The following is a 15,379-nucleotide window of genomic DNA, read 5'->3' on the forward strand; positions in this document are numbered from 1 at the left end:
GCCAGGTAAAAAAGCAAATTTAAAAAAAATACTAAAAAAAATTATAAAGAACGAATATCAAGAAACAAGGAAAGCATTAATGTAACTAGAGGGAGGCGGGCCCTGGTTGGGGACGTGCAGCCAGGCGCCCACCCCCCTCCGTATGTGATTTTCTGCCCGGAATCAGCAGTGCGCGAGCTGCCGGGGGGCCCTGGTAGTTCAGCCTGATGTGCCCAAAACAACAAAATGGAGCATGTACCTATTAAATGTTTTAATCACACCTTCAATAAAACTGACACACATTGGCAACAGGTACAGACTCCTTTTTCTTCTATTGGGCACAAGAGTTGTATTTGCGGTGGGGTTGCCACCTGGCCAGAAATTTCACCAGCCTGGCCGATAAAAATGATGGTTGACTCCAATGTTATTAATAGGGAAAAAAGATAAATATATAGGAAGGCCAGATTTTTTTTTCCAAAACGGTGGCAACCCTACATGCATCATACCTCCCAACTGTCCCTTTTTCGGAGGGACAGTCCCTCTTTTGACAGCTCAACCCGCAGTCCCTCATTTGTACTGGAAAGTCCCTCTTTTCTATGCACTGAACAGCCAGAAAAAGAAACAAAGTTTCTCACTTAATTGGCTTTTAGCAGAGAACCCAGAACAGCTAACAGGTGCAAATAAGATACTTTGTAACAATTTTGAGACACAAAAACACAGTTTAGATAAGGAGAATTATTTTCAAACTTTCATAACCTGCCAAATTTTGTAAAACAAACATGGTAATTAGGGGGTGTGGCCACAGAAAGGGGTGTGGTCAAAAAATTGCTGAGCTACCTGCGGGAAAAAAATTTTTGTCCCTCTTTTTACTTCCAAAATGTTGGGAGGTATGCATGCATCACATGATACACATATTAATTTCTAGTTTTGCTATTGCTGCTAGTGCTGGCAGGTCTTCAGGAAAGGGAATGCTGTGGGCTGTAGTCTGACCTGGGCACCAAAGCAGAGCTCTGAAGATATACTGTGAGAGCATTCAGCAGTGAGTATACTGGTTTAGAAAGATTAGGGATAATAACCATGTTCCCAACTGAAGGCACCAGGACATTTTATTGGGTAAATTACATTTTTGATTTTACATGTATTTCCCCTAGATCTCTAATGTTCCCTGATCTAGAAGGTATTGGACTAAGTATAACTAAACCAGGTTGTGGGTTATGCCATGGAAATGCTAAATAACAGCTTTACAGGACTGACTGTGGCTTTTATTATTGGGGTTGTTACAATTATTTCTTGGGACCTTCCTGACAGTTTACACATTGTTTGTGATGGGGAGCAGCTCATAGGCGCTACCACTTCTGCTGCAGCAGTTCCAAACTAAGCCTCGTTTGTTAATGTTCCAACAAGGTATGTGATACATAAATCCATTCATTTCCCGAGCTTTCCTTCCTTAGCTAAAGTCGCCGCTTTGTGTCATGTCCAGCAGGTGGCGCTGTGACTTCACCAGTGTGTGCGTTTCCTAATTCCTCCCGGGTAGGTGTGTTCTGTATACAGACCGGGTGGATTGTGTACTGAGACAGACAGTTCCGGGAGATTTCTGATACATGTCTAGTTTACGCGGATGGCTTCCTCCGTTGGGGGATGTAGCTCTGACGCCTCTCCAGAAGCTGGACACCGGGAACCGGGTGAGATGGGAAAGCGAAAGTGAATAGGAGGAGAGGAATAGTTCCGGGGGAGGGGAGGAATAGTCCCGATCGTGAAGCATAATGACAGGAGCCATAAAAGTGTCAACTTTGATGTCTGTAGTGTCAGTGACCGCAGTGGATCCCTGTTGTCTCCTGTATGTCTCTGTAGAAATGGAATATTTGGTACATCCAGCCCTTATGTAGTCACGCTCCTGTTTATTGTGCTCCTGACTTGTGGATGAGGTGCTAGAATGTGCCTGGCCCTGTGCTATTCCATGCAGAGTGTTTGCTATTATTTTAATACATTGCATGGGTCACCAATTGCTTCTCTGCTGCTGCTGCTGCTGGAAATTGGTAGGATTGCCACTTGTCATCTAATGCCATGTTAGCCATGCCAGTGCACTTCCACACCTTATGTCATGTAACCATTTAGTAACAGAAAACCCACGACTGGATCAGTATCATCCTAATGTCACAGTTGTTGCTCATTTCGACTAAAGCCCTCATAGAAGCCAAGCTCCCCTTTATCTGAACAGAGTTTAACAACATCTAGAATATGAAATAATTATTCACCGCCACAGATTCCAGGTGTCTTAATATACACTATGCCAACCATTGGATAGCAAGTTGGTTGTTATTGGATAATTTTTTTTCATTAAATACATGACCAAATATAATATTTTTAGTTTTATTTGTTTAACTAGTGTTTCTTCATCTACTTTTAGGACTTGTTTAAAAATCAGATGATGTTTTAGGTCACATTCATGTAAAAATATAGAAAATATTAAAGGGTTCACAAACTTTCGAGCACAACTGTAGCTGAGATTAAATGAAGCCTAACAAACTGGCCTAGCCAACCAGTTATAAATGTATGTATATGTATTTTGGTTAAATACTAAAATTAGAAAATCACCTCAATGATGGCAGTGGTCTCAATTTAATATTTTGCACATCTGGACATTCAAGAGACACTGGTTTACACGAAAGCCAAATAAAAATAGTGGCTTGACAGTGATGGGTGGGTTGAACTAATGTTAACTTTTTGAAATAGAAAAACTAAATTTTCTGTAACTGAAGTGAGGCAGCATTAAGCCATAGCAACCAGTAAAGTCATTTGGATTTTTCTACTACCCCACATTTTCTGTACCTGGGCAACCCGTGTTCTTGTCAAAAAAGAAAAATACATCTTCTTAATTGCAGTACAGGTATGGGATTCATTATCCAGAAACCCGAATAACCCGAAAAGCTGCGAATAATGGGTAGGCCATTTTTCATATACCACATTTTATCCAAATAATCCAATGATTTTATCTGTAATAAAACAGTACCTTAAATTTGATCCAAACTAAGATACAATTAATCCTATTGGATTTATTTAATGTTTACATGATTTTCTAGTGATGTATGGTATGAAGATCCAAATTACGGAAAGATCCATTATCCAGAATACATAGTATACATGCTTAAATGTCCATGCGGACTAGCGTACATAGGCCAAACCTCTCGAGCAGTTAAGGAAAGAATAAAAGAACACAGGGGAAACATTAGAAACTTTAAAACGGGAACTGCAACTGATACATGTGTGTCTAGACACTTTCACAACAAGGGACACAATGTTAGTCAACTAAAATGGATGAGTCTGGAGCAAATAAAAATGCCCAGCAGGGGTGGAGATATTAAAAAAATCTTGACCCAAAAGGAAGCCTATTGGATTAAAAAGATGAATGCAATGGCTCCAATGGGAATGAATGACCATTGGAGTATCACACCGTTCTTGGGATAATGAATTATGTAATTTCCTCCACAGATACTGAAAGGATGTTCCAGTATAAAATAGCAATGTACTAGAGACCAGCTAATGGTAAGATAAGTAAAAGTTATTAAAAGGAATAATATACATGTAACTCTCTAAGTGAATCTGTGGTAGGCTCAGTAGTGAAGCAGTACCATTTGATCTGTATTGTGTGTAATGTATAAATTTTTAATGATTTTTTAAAAAATTTTTTTTACACTTTTTACTATTTACACTTTTTACAGTTTGTAGAAATTGTGCTGGGAGTTATGGTTGAAAAAGCTAAAAAGAAAACACGGATAATATGGACTGGGACAAGTTACACAATGGACATAAATTTACGGCACATTTTTTAACTAACAACCATTTGAGCCAAGAAAAACGCTTGAAGGGTTAATAAGGTATACACCTGGTAATTGGTGGGCGGGTTTACATCTGTGGTGTTATAAAAATGTTTTCTACACTATTTTATGTTCACACTTGAGAAAGGGCCAGGTGCCCGAAACATGTTGTGTGGTAATGGAATAAAAAGCCTAATTGCAGTTACTCTGCTTTTGTGAGTGTTTCCAACTGCTACTATAAATCAAATATATAAGGGATGCCAGAGGCGGAGCACCCAAGGAATCACCACAAGAACTGTTTGAATTAACGCTAATCAGTGTAAAAAGCCTTTTTGGAGCATTATCCAGAAAACCCCAGGTCTCAAGCATTCTGGATAACAGGCCCCATACCTGCAAAAGGTTTTTTTCTATGTTAATTAATTTGAAAACTGCATCACAAAAAGTGATGAACGTTTAAGAATCTTGTCTGTCTTTCAAGCAACTAGTATAGTTTTTTGCACTTGCTCCCTTGCTTTACAATGTTTTTTGCAACCATATCCTCATCTTCAAAATTTTTTTAGTTGTGATTATCAAAGTTATACGTGGTTTATTCATTTTTTTCCTTTTGCTACTTAGGGAGCCTATGTGGAATACATAAGGAGTGTCAATTATATTTCCCAGTTCCTTCTGGAAGAAGCCAAACAGATTGGATATTCTGTAATTGTTCTTCCCCATAAACAAATGTATTTTAGCTGAGGGGACACATTTTATTATCTCATAAAGGAGAACTAAGCTTAAAAGAGAATTCAACCTGTAATAAAAAAAACCCTCCCCCCCTACCCTGGGTAGACCCCCTCCCTCCTCCCCCCCAGCCTACCTTGCCCCTAATTTTTTACTCACCCCTCCGTGCAGATTCTGGCCTCAGAGTTCGCGGCAGCCATCTTCTTCTTCTCTAGTAATCGACAATGTCTTGACGGCATTTTGGGCGCATGTGCATTTGGAGTAAATTTCCTATCCCAAACAACTGTCGAAAGTCACGAAAATTTGCGAAAAACTTTTGGAAATTGTCGTGACTTTTGGTGCATTTGCAGTGGTTTGGGAGCAGAAATTTACTCCAACTGTGCATGAGCCAAAACTTCAGAAAAAGAAAGAAGATGGCTGCCGTGGCCAGAATCTGCACGGATGGGTGAGTAAAAAATTAGGGGCATTTGCCCGGGGGAGGGAGGGGGGGTCTACCCAGGGTAGGGGGGAGGTTTTTTTTTATTACAGGTTGAATTCTCCTTTAAGTAAAGAAGTAAGGTAGAAATATTACACATCATGTTTTGAGTTTTGCACCAGCCTAAGGCAACCACAGCCCTTTTGCAGCGAAGATCTGTGTCTCCAAAGATGTCCCAGTAGCTCGCCATCTTCTTTTCTGCTGATTCACTTACTGAGCTTTGGAAACGGCTCACAATATACAGTACACATAGAATAGAAATGTCACACTATAAGGCTGATTAGTAATTATTATAGATAATTACTACATGACAGCACAGAAACCAGTGCAATTAGCATGATAATTTAATAATCAGCCCTGTAGCATCAGCTTATATTACAGGTCAACCTCATTTTCTTGATTTGTATGTGTTCTGTCGTAATTAATGTAAATAAAGAGGCATTAGTTCATTTTTCTGGTAGAATACCTGCATAAGCTCCATACCAGACAATAAAATAGCTCTGTATCTGACCTTATTTGCCAACCATCAACTTAATGAGCATAGGAAATATTAATGCATAGCTAGAATTACTTTTATTTATCAAACCTGAGAGAGAGAAAAATTGTGTGGGTTGGGGGAGTATTTTATTGATATAAAGACTATATACGCTTTTTGTTACTGTGTGAAGAAAATTAAGAGTGAAAGGTGAGGGCTGTATAGCTCTGTTTGATAAATCTCGAACTGTCTTTGGATTCTCTACTCCAGGCAGGGACTCTTGAATATTTGTGCTTGATATGTTAACAAGGTTTTTCTTTCATCCAATTGCAGGGAGGAACTGCCTACACGTTTCCTTACCAAGGCTGCACAGCTGTATACAGAGGTTCTACATGAAGGTAAAAGGGGGAAACCATTTGTCATACCAATGGAAAATGTTAAGTCTGTTAGCCTGTGTGTCAAATGTACTTGCAAATGACCATTTCACTGAAATGTAATTGTTCTTCCCCATAAACAAATTTCTTTTAGCTGAGGGGACACATTTTATTATCTCATAAAGGAGAACTAAGCTTAAAAGAGAATTCAACCTGTAATAAAAAAAGATATCTTCCAGCTTAAGCACCAAATGAAATTATTACAAACTCTTGTTTTAGCCCCCCATTCTACCCCACAGAAACACATTAAGGAACATCATGAGGAGGTGCGGGAGCGACCATGTCCACACCCTGGCTGCAACAAAGTATTTATGATAGACCAGTACCTACAGAGGCATGTCAAGCTCATTCACACAGGTAAGCAGAAATAGTGTCTCTGGTGAAATCCAAGCAGGATACCATTGATTCCTCCAGTGCTGCAGCAATGTTGGAAGATGAGAATACATTCACTTTTATTTACAGAGGAGAGAAACCACATTTGTGACCAGTGTAGACAAGCTTTCAAGCAACAGAAGCACCTCTCTGTGCACCAGGTGAGACACTCTGGTGCAAAACCTTTACAGCAAGTACAGTCACTCCTATCCCACTACTTAGAGAAAACACACAGGAACTAAACCTAAATCCAGGTACTCAATGAAAAGAAAATGTAATTCTACATAACTCAGATTCAGCTTAAAGAGTCATTTTGCATTTTAAGTTGTTTATAGCACACAGTTCTGCATTTAAATGTGCAGAGAACATGTCATTGTTTTACCTGTACAGGGACTGGTGGTAGAACTGTGCAATTTGCTGTTGGGACAACAAAAAGAGAAGTTATAGTTGCAAGAGATTACACATAGCTGTTACTCACGTTACCTTACCTCATGTTAACTTACAATATTTTACCCAACATAGATCACAAAAACACATGTAGTCCTTACATAGGATGTCTTTTATGAAAGCAGCCCTAAGGATAGATTTGTGGGTAGAAAACAGTTGATTTTACCTGAATTTCCATGTCTGCATTACATAAACTTAAATTAGCAACACACAAGACAACTTATAAGACAGAGAATGAATAATTAGAACTGGCCAGTGTTTGCTGAATAAATGAAATGCATTGATGGGTATTACCTTCTGTCTTAAAATGACTGAAAAGCATGAACCAATCTGTGTTGGATTCATAGTCCAGCCCCGAGAAAAGCTCACAATGGTCCCTGGTAAGTAGAGATACCCCGCATACAGTTAAAGCCATAATTCATATGTAGTTGCCTAATGTCACACCTAAGGGAAAAAAAACCAAGAGTGGACAAAAGGTAAGCATGCGTGGCAAGAACTGCTCATTTGGTGAATTTTTTGGCCAATTTCACCACCAATGTATTAAGCCGAATCAGGATGATCCGAATGTTTTCGCCCCATGCCAACATCAGGTCATACTGCAAGCCAGCTCAACACAGACACTTTGCTCAGCTGCTGTTATGGTTCTCCCCATATTAACTAACTGATAATTGAGGCTTAGCTGGAAGAATAACCCATGCACATAGTGACCCTGTACATAATAATAATGAATTGAAGTCAGCACTATCTCTGATCTTGCATTGACAGAGATGTCTTGCCAATATCTGAATGCCAATAGGAGTCAAAGAAAGGGAATATTTATAGAGGGAAAGAACACAAATAAGAATTTGTACAAACTTGCTGGTGGCAAACTGTTGCTTTAATACCAAAAGCTAAAGAAGCCACAAATAAGGTGCCCAGGTGATAAACCTCACAGTAGCACGAGACTTTGGGTGCAGCGAAATAACTGCAATTGGGACTTTATTACAACATATTTGTGGCTTTATACATTTGCTTGTAACACACTAGATAAAGGGCCCATGCAGCACAATCATGGTCTGTGTGTAATAAAGTGTTTCCTTAATTACAATCCTAAACTACAGACAAATAAGGAAAGACTTCTAAGTTTATTCAAAATCATACACAGTAGCCCCAAACACTGAAACCCACTAAATGCTGCTATATTTACTTTTTCTAGTTTAGATTTACTTGGGCTCATTACAAACATACCTCCAATCAGAAACATGTTCTCTGATCAGCAGGAATAATTTAAGCAAATATTTTATTCTCTACTTTATAAGGGTGAATTGTTCCACTCTCAGTAATGTTGCCACTCTATGGTTTCCAGTCTATACAAGAACAAGCTTCGATGCCTACTGTCAACCGAGACACAGCTGTCGGACGTAAAGGGCAGGCTCTCCATCTCTATCCCTCCGAAGATTCTACACTCTTTCCCTGGATCCACTCATCTTGGCTCAGCTGCACGTTACAGCCCACAGGTCTGATTTCTTCTGGGACCGCCAACCTAGGAACACTTCTCTTCTGCTCCCTTGCGTCTCGCTTCATCCCTGGTCTTCAGCCCCAGAGCTACAGTATCAGCACCACCATCAACCCGGTAAGCACCATAACAGCAAGGCGGGAAACAGGTTTGTGTGCCTATTTATTGTAATATTAATATTGGCTGTAATACTCCAAACTTTATTGGAAACTGGGGGATATCTTTTTTGTGCAGAATACCTTGTGTCAGTAAATAGTGTTTGAAGAGCAGAAGGGAAAGTGTGGTAAAACAGGAATACTGAAAAGAGAATAGGCGATAAAAAAGGGATGCTGATGACAGATCAAAGGTATTAAACATCAACTTACCCCTCTATGTGTGGTTGAACTGATTCAATGAAACTGACTACATATAGCAGCAGTCCCATCTTAAATATCTAGAGGTGGGAATCACTCACCCCTCAAATCTCTTCTGTCTCTTCAATAACTATCCTCCCCCTGGAATAGGATAAAAAGATCCTCCAGTAATTGTCCATAATAATAAGTATTCATTAATGTTGTCAACATTTCGGCATATTAAGAATGACAAATCAGAGGTATTAAACATCACCCTACCTAAACTGCTGCAGCTCGTACAGTGCCCATCTCTATTACCAGTAAAGATCTGGAGGCCATGCAGGAAACTTCACTTTTGCCCAAAACTATGGTTACCCTCGAGCATTCAGAGCTACTCTGTTTAAAGCAAAATGTTTGTCTGAAGCCCGGTCTTCCTTAATCTTAAATGGTTTCACCAGGTTGCCTATCCAGCATCAGTAGTATAGGTGTATGCATCTCTTTCCTAGATTTGGGTGCAATACTCTTTCTTTGTATACCCCTAGTATCTCATACCCCCCAACCGTCCCGTTTTCCGCGGGACAGTCCCATTTTTCGCTGTCTGTCCAGCTGTCCCGGATAGTGAACTCAATGACCCGCTCCCGCATCCGTGTCTCTCTCGCTCTTCCTGCTTCGGAGGCCTGCGGAGGATTTCAAACATCACCCTCTAATCCACAGTAATTATAAAGATATTTGTAACCAGATAGAAGTGTGAGAGAAATCCTGCTGGTTCGTGTGTCAGTATCACGTCCCTCACAGAGACCTGGCGCACCGGCTACCCCCGGCTTTGGGAGGCTGAATTAGCAGCTGACATGTTGGAGAGTGGTCGTGGCCTTGCTGTTATAAATGGGGTGGGCGGAGAGTGGCAGAGGCTGCTGGTGGTGACCTCTGTAGTTGTGGATGTGCGACCCTGGGGGTTCTGGCTTGGCTCAGTGAGGGCTGCAGGTAATCCCTGTTTGTGTTGCTTGGGTGCGTTTTTGTAGTGCAGCTTGCGGCTCTCTGGCTGCTTTCAGCACGTGTGGTCAGGTTGTGGTTGTTAGACGATGCTGGGAGTTAAAGTTCGCACGTGCAAGTTTAGTTTGGTTGCACAAACATTCTAATACCGTCCCTAATCTTGTAATTACCTTCTATAATCACTCCATACACAGCATAGCGGCCCAGTCGTGCAGCAACAGAGAGCTTTGTAATGTTTGTCTGTATTCTGCACTGCTGCTTCTGACTACTGACACACTGCAGCCCAATCCAGCTGATTCTCACATCTGGATTTAGTGATCAATAACATTGAAGCCACTGGATATGTGTAATGTTTGTGTGTGTGTGTGTGTGTGTGTGTATATATGATGTGTGTGTGTGATGTGTGTTATGTGTGTGTGTGTGTATATATGATGTTTGTGTATATATGATGTGTGTGTGTGTGTGTGTGTATGATGTGTGTGTGTGTATATATGATGTGTGTGTGTGTGTGTATATATATGTGTATATGTGGCGTGTGTGTGTATATATATATATATATATATATATATATATATGTATATATATATATATAATATGTGTGTGTGTGTATATATGATGTGTGTGTGTGTGTATATATGATGTGTGTGTATATATGATGTGTGTGTGTGTATATATGATGTGTGTGTATATATATATATATATATATGTGTATAGGATGTGTGTGTGTATATAGGATGTGTGTGTGTGTGTGTGTGTGTGTAATTTTGGCATGGAACTGAAAATAATGTATGTTCTTGGTTGCCAACAGTACTTTCGTTTCCCAATTTGACCAAAAAAGTTTTTATTTAATGCAAACTAGGGTCAAGTTAAATTGTCTTCTTTTTAGTCTTTGTACTCCGAGGGTCCTAGTATTTTTATGCCTACAATGGGCAGAACAAGTCCATGTAAGTGCTTCCTGCTTGGGAGGGGGGAGGATTTATGGAGGCGGGGAATGCCATGCAGCCAGGCAAGGGATACTAGAGCCCTGTGTTACTGTGTAGGTGTGTGTGTGTGTAAATGTGTTTAACCATTTATCTGACATCAAAGTTCCAGACACAGGTTCTTTGCTGTTCTCTCTCCCCACTAACCCTGGGCCAATGCTTTTGCTCTCTGGGTGTTGGTGCTGGGAGTTGTAGTTCAATAACCAGTGGAGGGAAGCCAGTTGCACTACAACTTTATACATCACCTTAGTAGGGACTGCCATAGAGATCTCCCTGCCCATTTAAAGTGATACAGCTTATTTACAATTTGTAAAATGAACATGGTAATTAGGGGGGTGTCGGCATGGTCACAAAAATTTTGACACGCTACACGCGGCACAACTTTTTGTCCCTCTTTTGATTTCCAAAATGTTGGGAGGTATGGTATCTTTATGTGACACATACTGAAGTCAACATATTATCCACAACTGACTTTGGCTGCAGTCAAATGCCGACAAAATCCATGAGTTATGTACTAAAGGTTCAGAGCAAGAGCTGGACTGAAGGTGACACTAATAAGAAGTGTCAAATGGATTATATTCATATTTACAGTAGCTACACTATAGCCTAAGAATGGTTTTACCATTAGCTTCCACATTGCCCATATGCAAGTCTGGTTACTGTTCAGTAGACCCTTGGCATCAGTATTTATGGTGTTTTACATTTGTATGTGAGAAATTAGGTGAGATAAATGGCGGGCAATTGCAATTGCAATTTTTAGAAATGTAAAAACTGTTGCTTTTATCGCCAAATTTTGGAAAGGCGCTTTGGGGTAGAAAGACATGCATACCCAATTTGGATTTGCGGGAATGTGTACTTTCCGGAAATATATGGTTTTCTGGGGTGAACGTACTTTTTTTCTACCTTTGCTACCCCCAAAACTATGTATATGTGTTGATTTTGCAGTACCTGAAATGACAGACCATATGGGGTTCTTACTTTTGGGGCCCCTATATGCCACGTGCTTGGGTACACCTATACATATATGGTTTTCTGGGGTGAACGTACTTTTTTCTACTTTTGCCCCCCCCAACAATGTAAATGTGTTGATTTTGCAGTACCTGAAATGACAGACCATATGGGGGTCTTCCTTTTGGGGACCCTATATGCCACGTGTTTGGGTACACCTATACATATTGGACATCAAACTGTTCATAGGACCCTAGGCTTTCATATTTGGGGTGATTTCTCTTGATACCTAAAAGTATGTGGATAATACGATGCTGCAGGGTAGAAATTTTGAAGTGATTTTTGGAGATGTCCCCAAAATCACCAAATTTAGGAATGGTTTGCGGCTTGGTACTTAGTAGCACAAAGACATGCATACCCAATTTAGATTTATGGGAATGTGTACTTTCTGAAAATATATGGTTTTCTGGGGTGAACCTACTTTTTTCTACATGTGCCCCCCTCAAAACGATGTAAATGTGTTGATTTTGCAGTATCTGAAATTACAGACTATATGGGGGTCTTCCTTTTGGGGCCCCTATATGCCACATGCTTGGGTACACCTATACATATTGGGCATCAAACTGTTCAGAGGACCCTAGGCTTTCATATTTGGGGTGATTTCTCTTGATACCTAAAAGTATGTGGGTAATACGATGCTGCAGGGTAGAAATTTTGAGGTGATTTTTGGAAATGTCACCAAAATCACTAAATTTAGGAATGGTTTGCGGCTTGGTACTTTGTAGTACCAAGACATGCATACCCAATTTAGAATCGTGGCAATGTGTACTTTCCGGAAATATATGGTTTTCTGGGGTGAACGTACTTTTTTTCTACCTTTGCTACCCCCCAAAACTATGTATATGTGTTGATTTTGCAGTACCTGAAATGACAGACCATATGGGGTTCTTACTTTTGGGGCCCCTATATGCCACGTGCTTGGGTACACCTATACATATATGGTTTTCTGGGGTGAACGTACTTTTTTCTACTTTTGCCCCCCCCAACAATGTAAATGTGTTGATTTTGCAGTACCTGAAATGACAGACCATATGGGGGTCTTCCTTTTGGGGACCCTATATGCCACGTGTTTGGGTACACCTATACATATTGGACATCAAACTGTTCATAGGACCCTAGGCTTTCATATTTGGGGTGATTTCTCTTGATACCTAAAAGTATGTGGATAATACGATGCTGCAGGGTAGAAATTTTGAAGTGATTTTTGGAGATGTCCCCAAAATCACCAAATTTAGGAATGGTTTGCGGCTTGGTACTTAGTAGCACAAAGACATGCATACCCAATTTAGATTTATGGGAATGTGTACTTTCTGAAAATATATGGTTTTCTGGGGTGAACCTACTTTTTTCTACATGTGCCCCCCTCAAAACGATGTAAATGTGTTGATTTTGCAGTATCTGAAATTACAGACTATATGGGGGTCTTCCTTTTGGGGCCCCTATATGCCACATGCTTGGGTACACCTATACATATTGGGCATCAAACTGTTCAGAGGACCCTAGGCTTTCATATTTGGGGTGATTTCTCTTGATACCTAAAAGTATGTGGGTAATACGATGCTGCAGGGTAGAAATTTTGAGGTGATTTTTGGAAATGTCACCAAAATCACTAAATTTAGGAATGGTTTGCGGCTTGGTACTTTGTAGTACCAAGACATGCATACCCAATTTAGAATCGTGGCAATGTGTACATTCCGAAAATATAAGGTTTTCTGGGGTGAACTTACTTTTTTCTACATTTGCCCCCCTCAAAACGATGTAAATGTGTTGATTTTGCAGTATCTGAAATGACAGACCATATGGGGGTCTTCCTTTTGGGACCCCTATATGCCACGTGCTTGTGTACACCTATACATATTTGGGCATCAAACTGTTCAGGGGACCCCAGGCTTTAATATTTGGGGTGATTTATATTGATACACAATAGTATGTTGGAAATACGATGTTGCAGGTTGGAAGTTTTGAGGTGATTTTAGAAAATGGCACCAAAATTGCCAAATCTAGGAAGGGTTTGCAGCTTAGTGCTTTGAAGTAGAAAGACATGCATACCCAATTTGCATTCGGGGGAATGGGTACTTTCCAAAAATATATGGTTTTCTGGGGTGAACGTACTTTTTTCTATCTTTGCCCCCCCCCCCAAACTATGTAAATGTGTTGATTTTGCAGTACCTGAAATGACAGACCATATGGGGGTCTTCATTTCGGGCCCCCTAAATGCCACGTGCTTGGGTACACCTATACATATTGGGCATTAAACTGTTCAGAGGACCCTAAGCTTTTATATTTGGGGTGATTTATCTTGATACCTAAAAGTATTTGGGTAATACGATGCTGCAGGCTGGAAATTTTGATTTTTGAAAATGTCACCAAAATCACCAAATTTAGGAATGGTTTGCGGCTTGGTACTTTGGTGTAGAAAGACATGCATACCCAATTTAGATTCAGGGGAATGTGTACTTTCCGAAAATATATGGTTTTCTGGGGTGAACATACTTTTTTATACCTTTGCTGCCCCCCAAAACTACGTAAATGTGTTGATTTTGTAGTACCTGAAATGACAGACCATATGGGGTGTCTTCATTTTGGGGCCCCCTATATGCCACGTGCTTGTGTACACCTATACATATTGGCCATCAAACTGTTCAGGGGACCCTAGGCTTTCATATTTGGGGTGATTTATATTGATACATAATAGTATGTTGGAAATACGATGTTGCAGGTTGGAAGTTTTGAGGTGATTTTAGAAAATGGCACCAAAATTGCCAAATTTAGGAAGGGTTTGCGGCTTAGTGCTTTGGAGTACAAAGACATGCATACCCAATTTGGATTCGGGGGAATGGGTACTTTCCGAAAATATATGGTTTTCTGGGGTGAACGTACTTTTTTCGAACTTTGCCCCCCCCCAAACTAAATGTGTTGATTTTGCAGTATCTGGAATTACAGAACTGATAGCGCAAATCAGGCGTCTACATTTTAGGGCCCCTATATACCACATGCTTGGGTACACCTATTCATATTGGGCATCAAACTGTTCAGTGGACCCCAGGCTTTCATATTCGGGGTGTTTTACATTGATACCTAATGATGTGTTGGAGATATGATGCTGTAGAGTGGAAGCTTTGATGTCATTTTTCAAAAAATTCACCAATTTCTATAAAACATTATAACTTTAGGAAACAATTACAACTTGGTAGTTTGGAGTGCAAACATATATTTACCCATTTTTGATTCACCAGAATCTGTTCTTTCTAATAATGGGTAGTTTTCTAGGGTAAACCTACTGTATTAGCGGAATGTTTGGCCTTGAAATCAGAAGTATGCCGTTTGGGGAGCGGTGCTTTGGAAATTTGGTAGTGTACTGCTTGTAGATTTTGAGCTATTCAAGTGAGAAATCTCCATAAAACTATACATATTTGGTATTGCCGTGTTCGGGAGACATAGACCTTTCCAAATCGGCTGTGTTCTCGTACATAAAATAAATGATATTTCTGATATATGTGATTGTTCTTTGTGAAACATGATTTTTTTCATTTTATTAGACACTTAAAAGCCTTTTTTTTACAGAAGTAGAATTACACCAAAATTCTTGCATATTTTGAAAGTTCAGGTTGTCCTGAAAAAAACAATATATTGTTTTCCTGGGTAAACTAAAAGACCACCCCAGGAAAGGCCCTTAAAGTGAAAGAGTGCAAAATATCTAAAAACTGCTTGGCAGTAGATGTTCGCATCTAGGACAAAACGGCTGGCAGGGAAAGGGTTAAATATGATCAGTGAGAAAGTAACCAGTATATTGTCACAACAAATTCTTAGGAATGTGGCAGCTAAGGGCCAATTGCATTTCTTGTTTGCTGAGGTAC

The 15,379-nt window shown here is 40.0% G+C and overlaps 1 protein-coding gene across 1 annotated transcript in view; it reads left to right on the plus strand.

Moving 5' to 3' along the window:
- Positions 1-1,564: 1,564 nt before the first annotated feature.
- The window catches only part of LOC100217317 (uncharacterized), a 48,257-nt gene continuing 34,442 nt past the window's right edge, over positions 1,565-15,379 (plus strand). The window contains 6 exon segments of the mRNA NM_001142789.1: positions 1,565-1,661; positions 5,798-5,862; positions 6,138-6,201; positions 6,204-6,255; positions 6,361-6,431; positions 8,063-8,329. Of these exon segments, the coding sequence (NP_001136261.1) occupies positions 6,157-6,201; positions 6,204-6,255; positions 6,361-6,431; positions 8,063-8,329 (435 nt within the window). The 5' untranslated portion in view covers positions 1,565-1,661; positions 5,798-5,862; positions 6,138-6,156.

The sequence above is a fragment of the Xenopus laevis genome, chromosome 4L (genome assembly GCF_017654675.1).
Source record: "Xenopus laevis strain J_2021 chromosome 4L, Xenopus_laevis_v10.1, whole genome shotgun sequence".
Classification (NCBI taxonomy): domain Eukaryota; kingdom Metazoa; phylum Chordata; class Amphibia; order Anura; family Pipidae; genus Xenopus; species Xenopus laevis.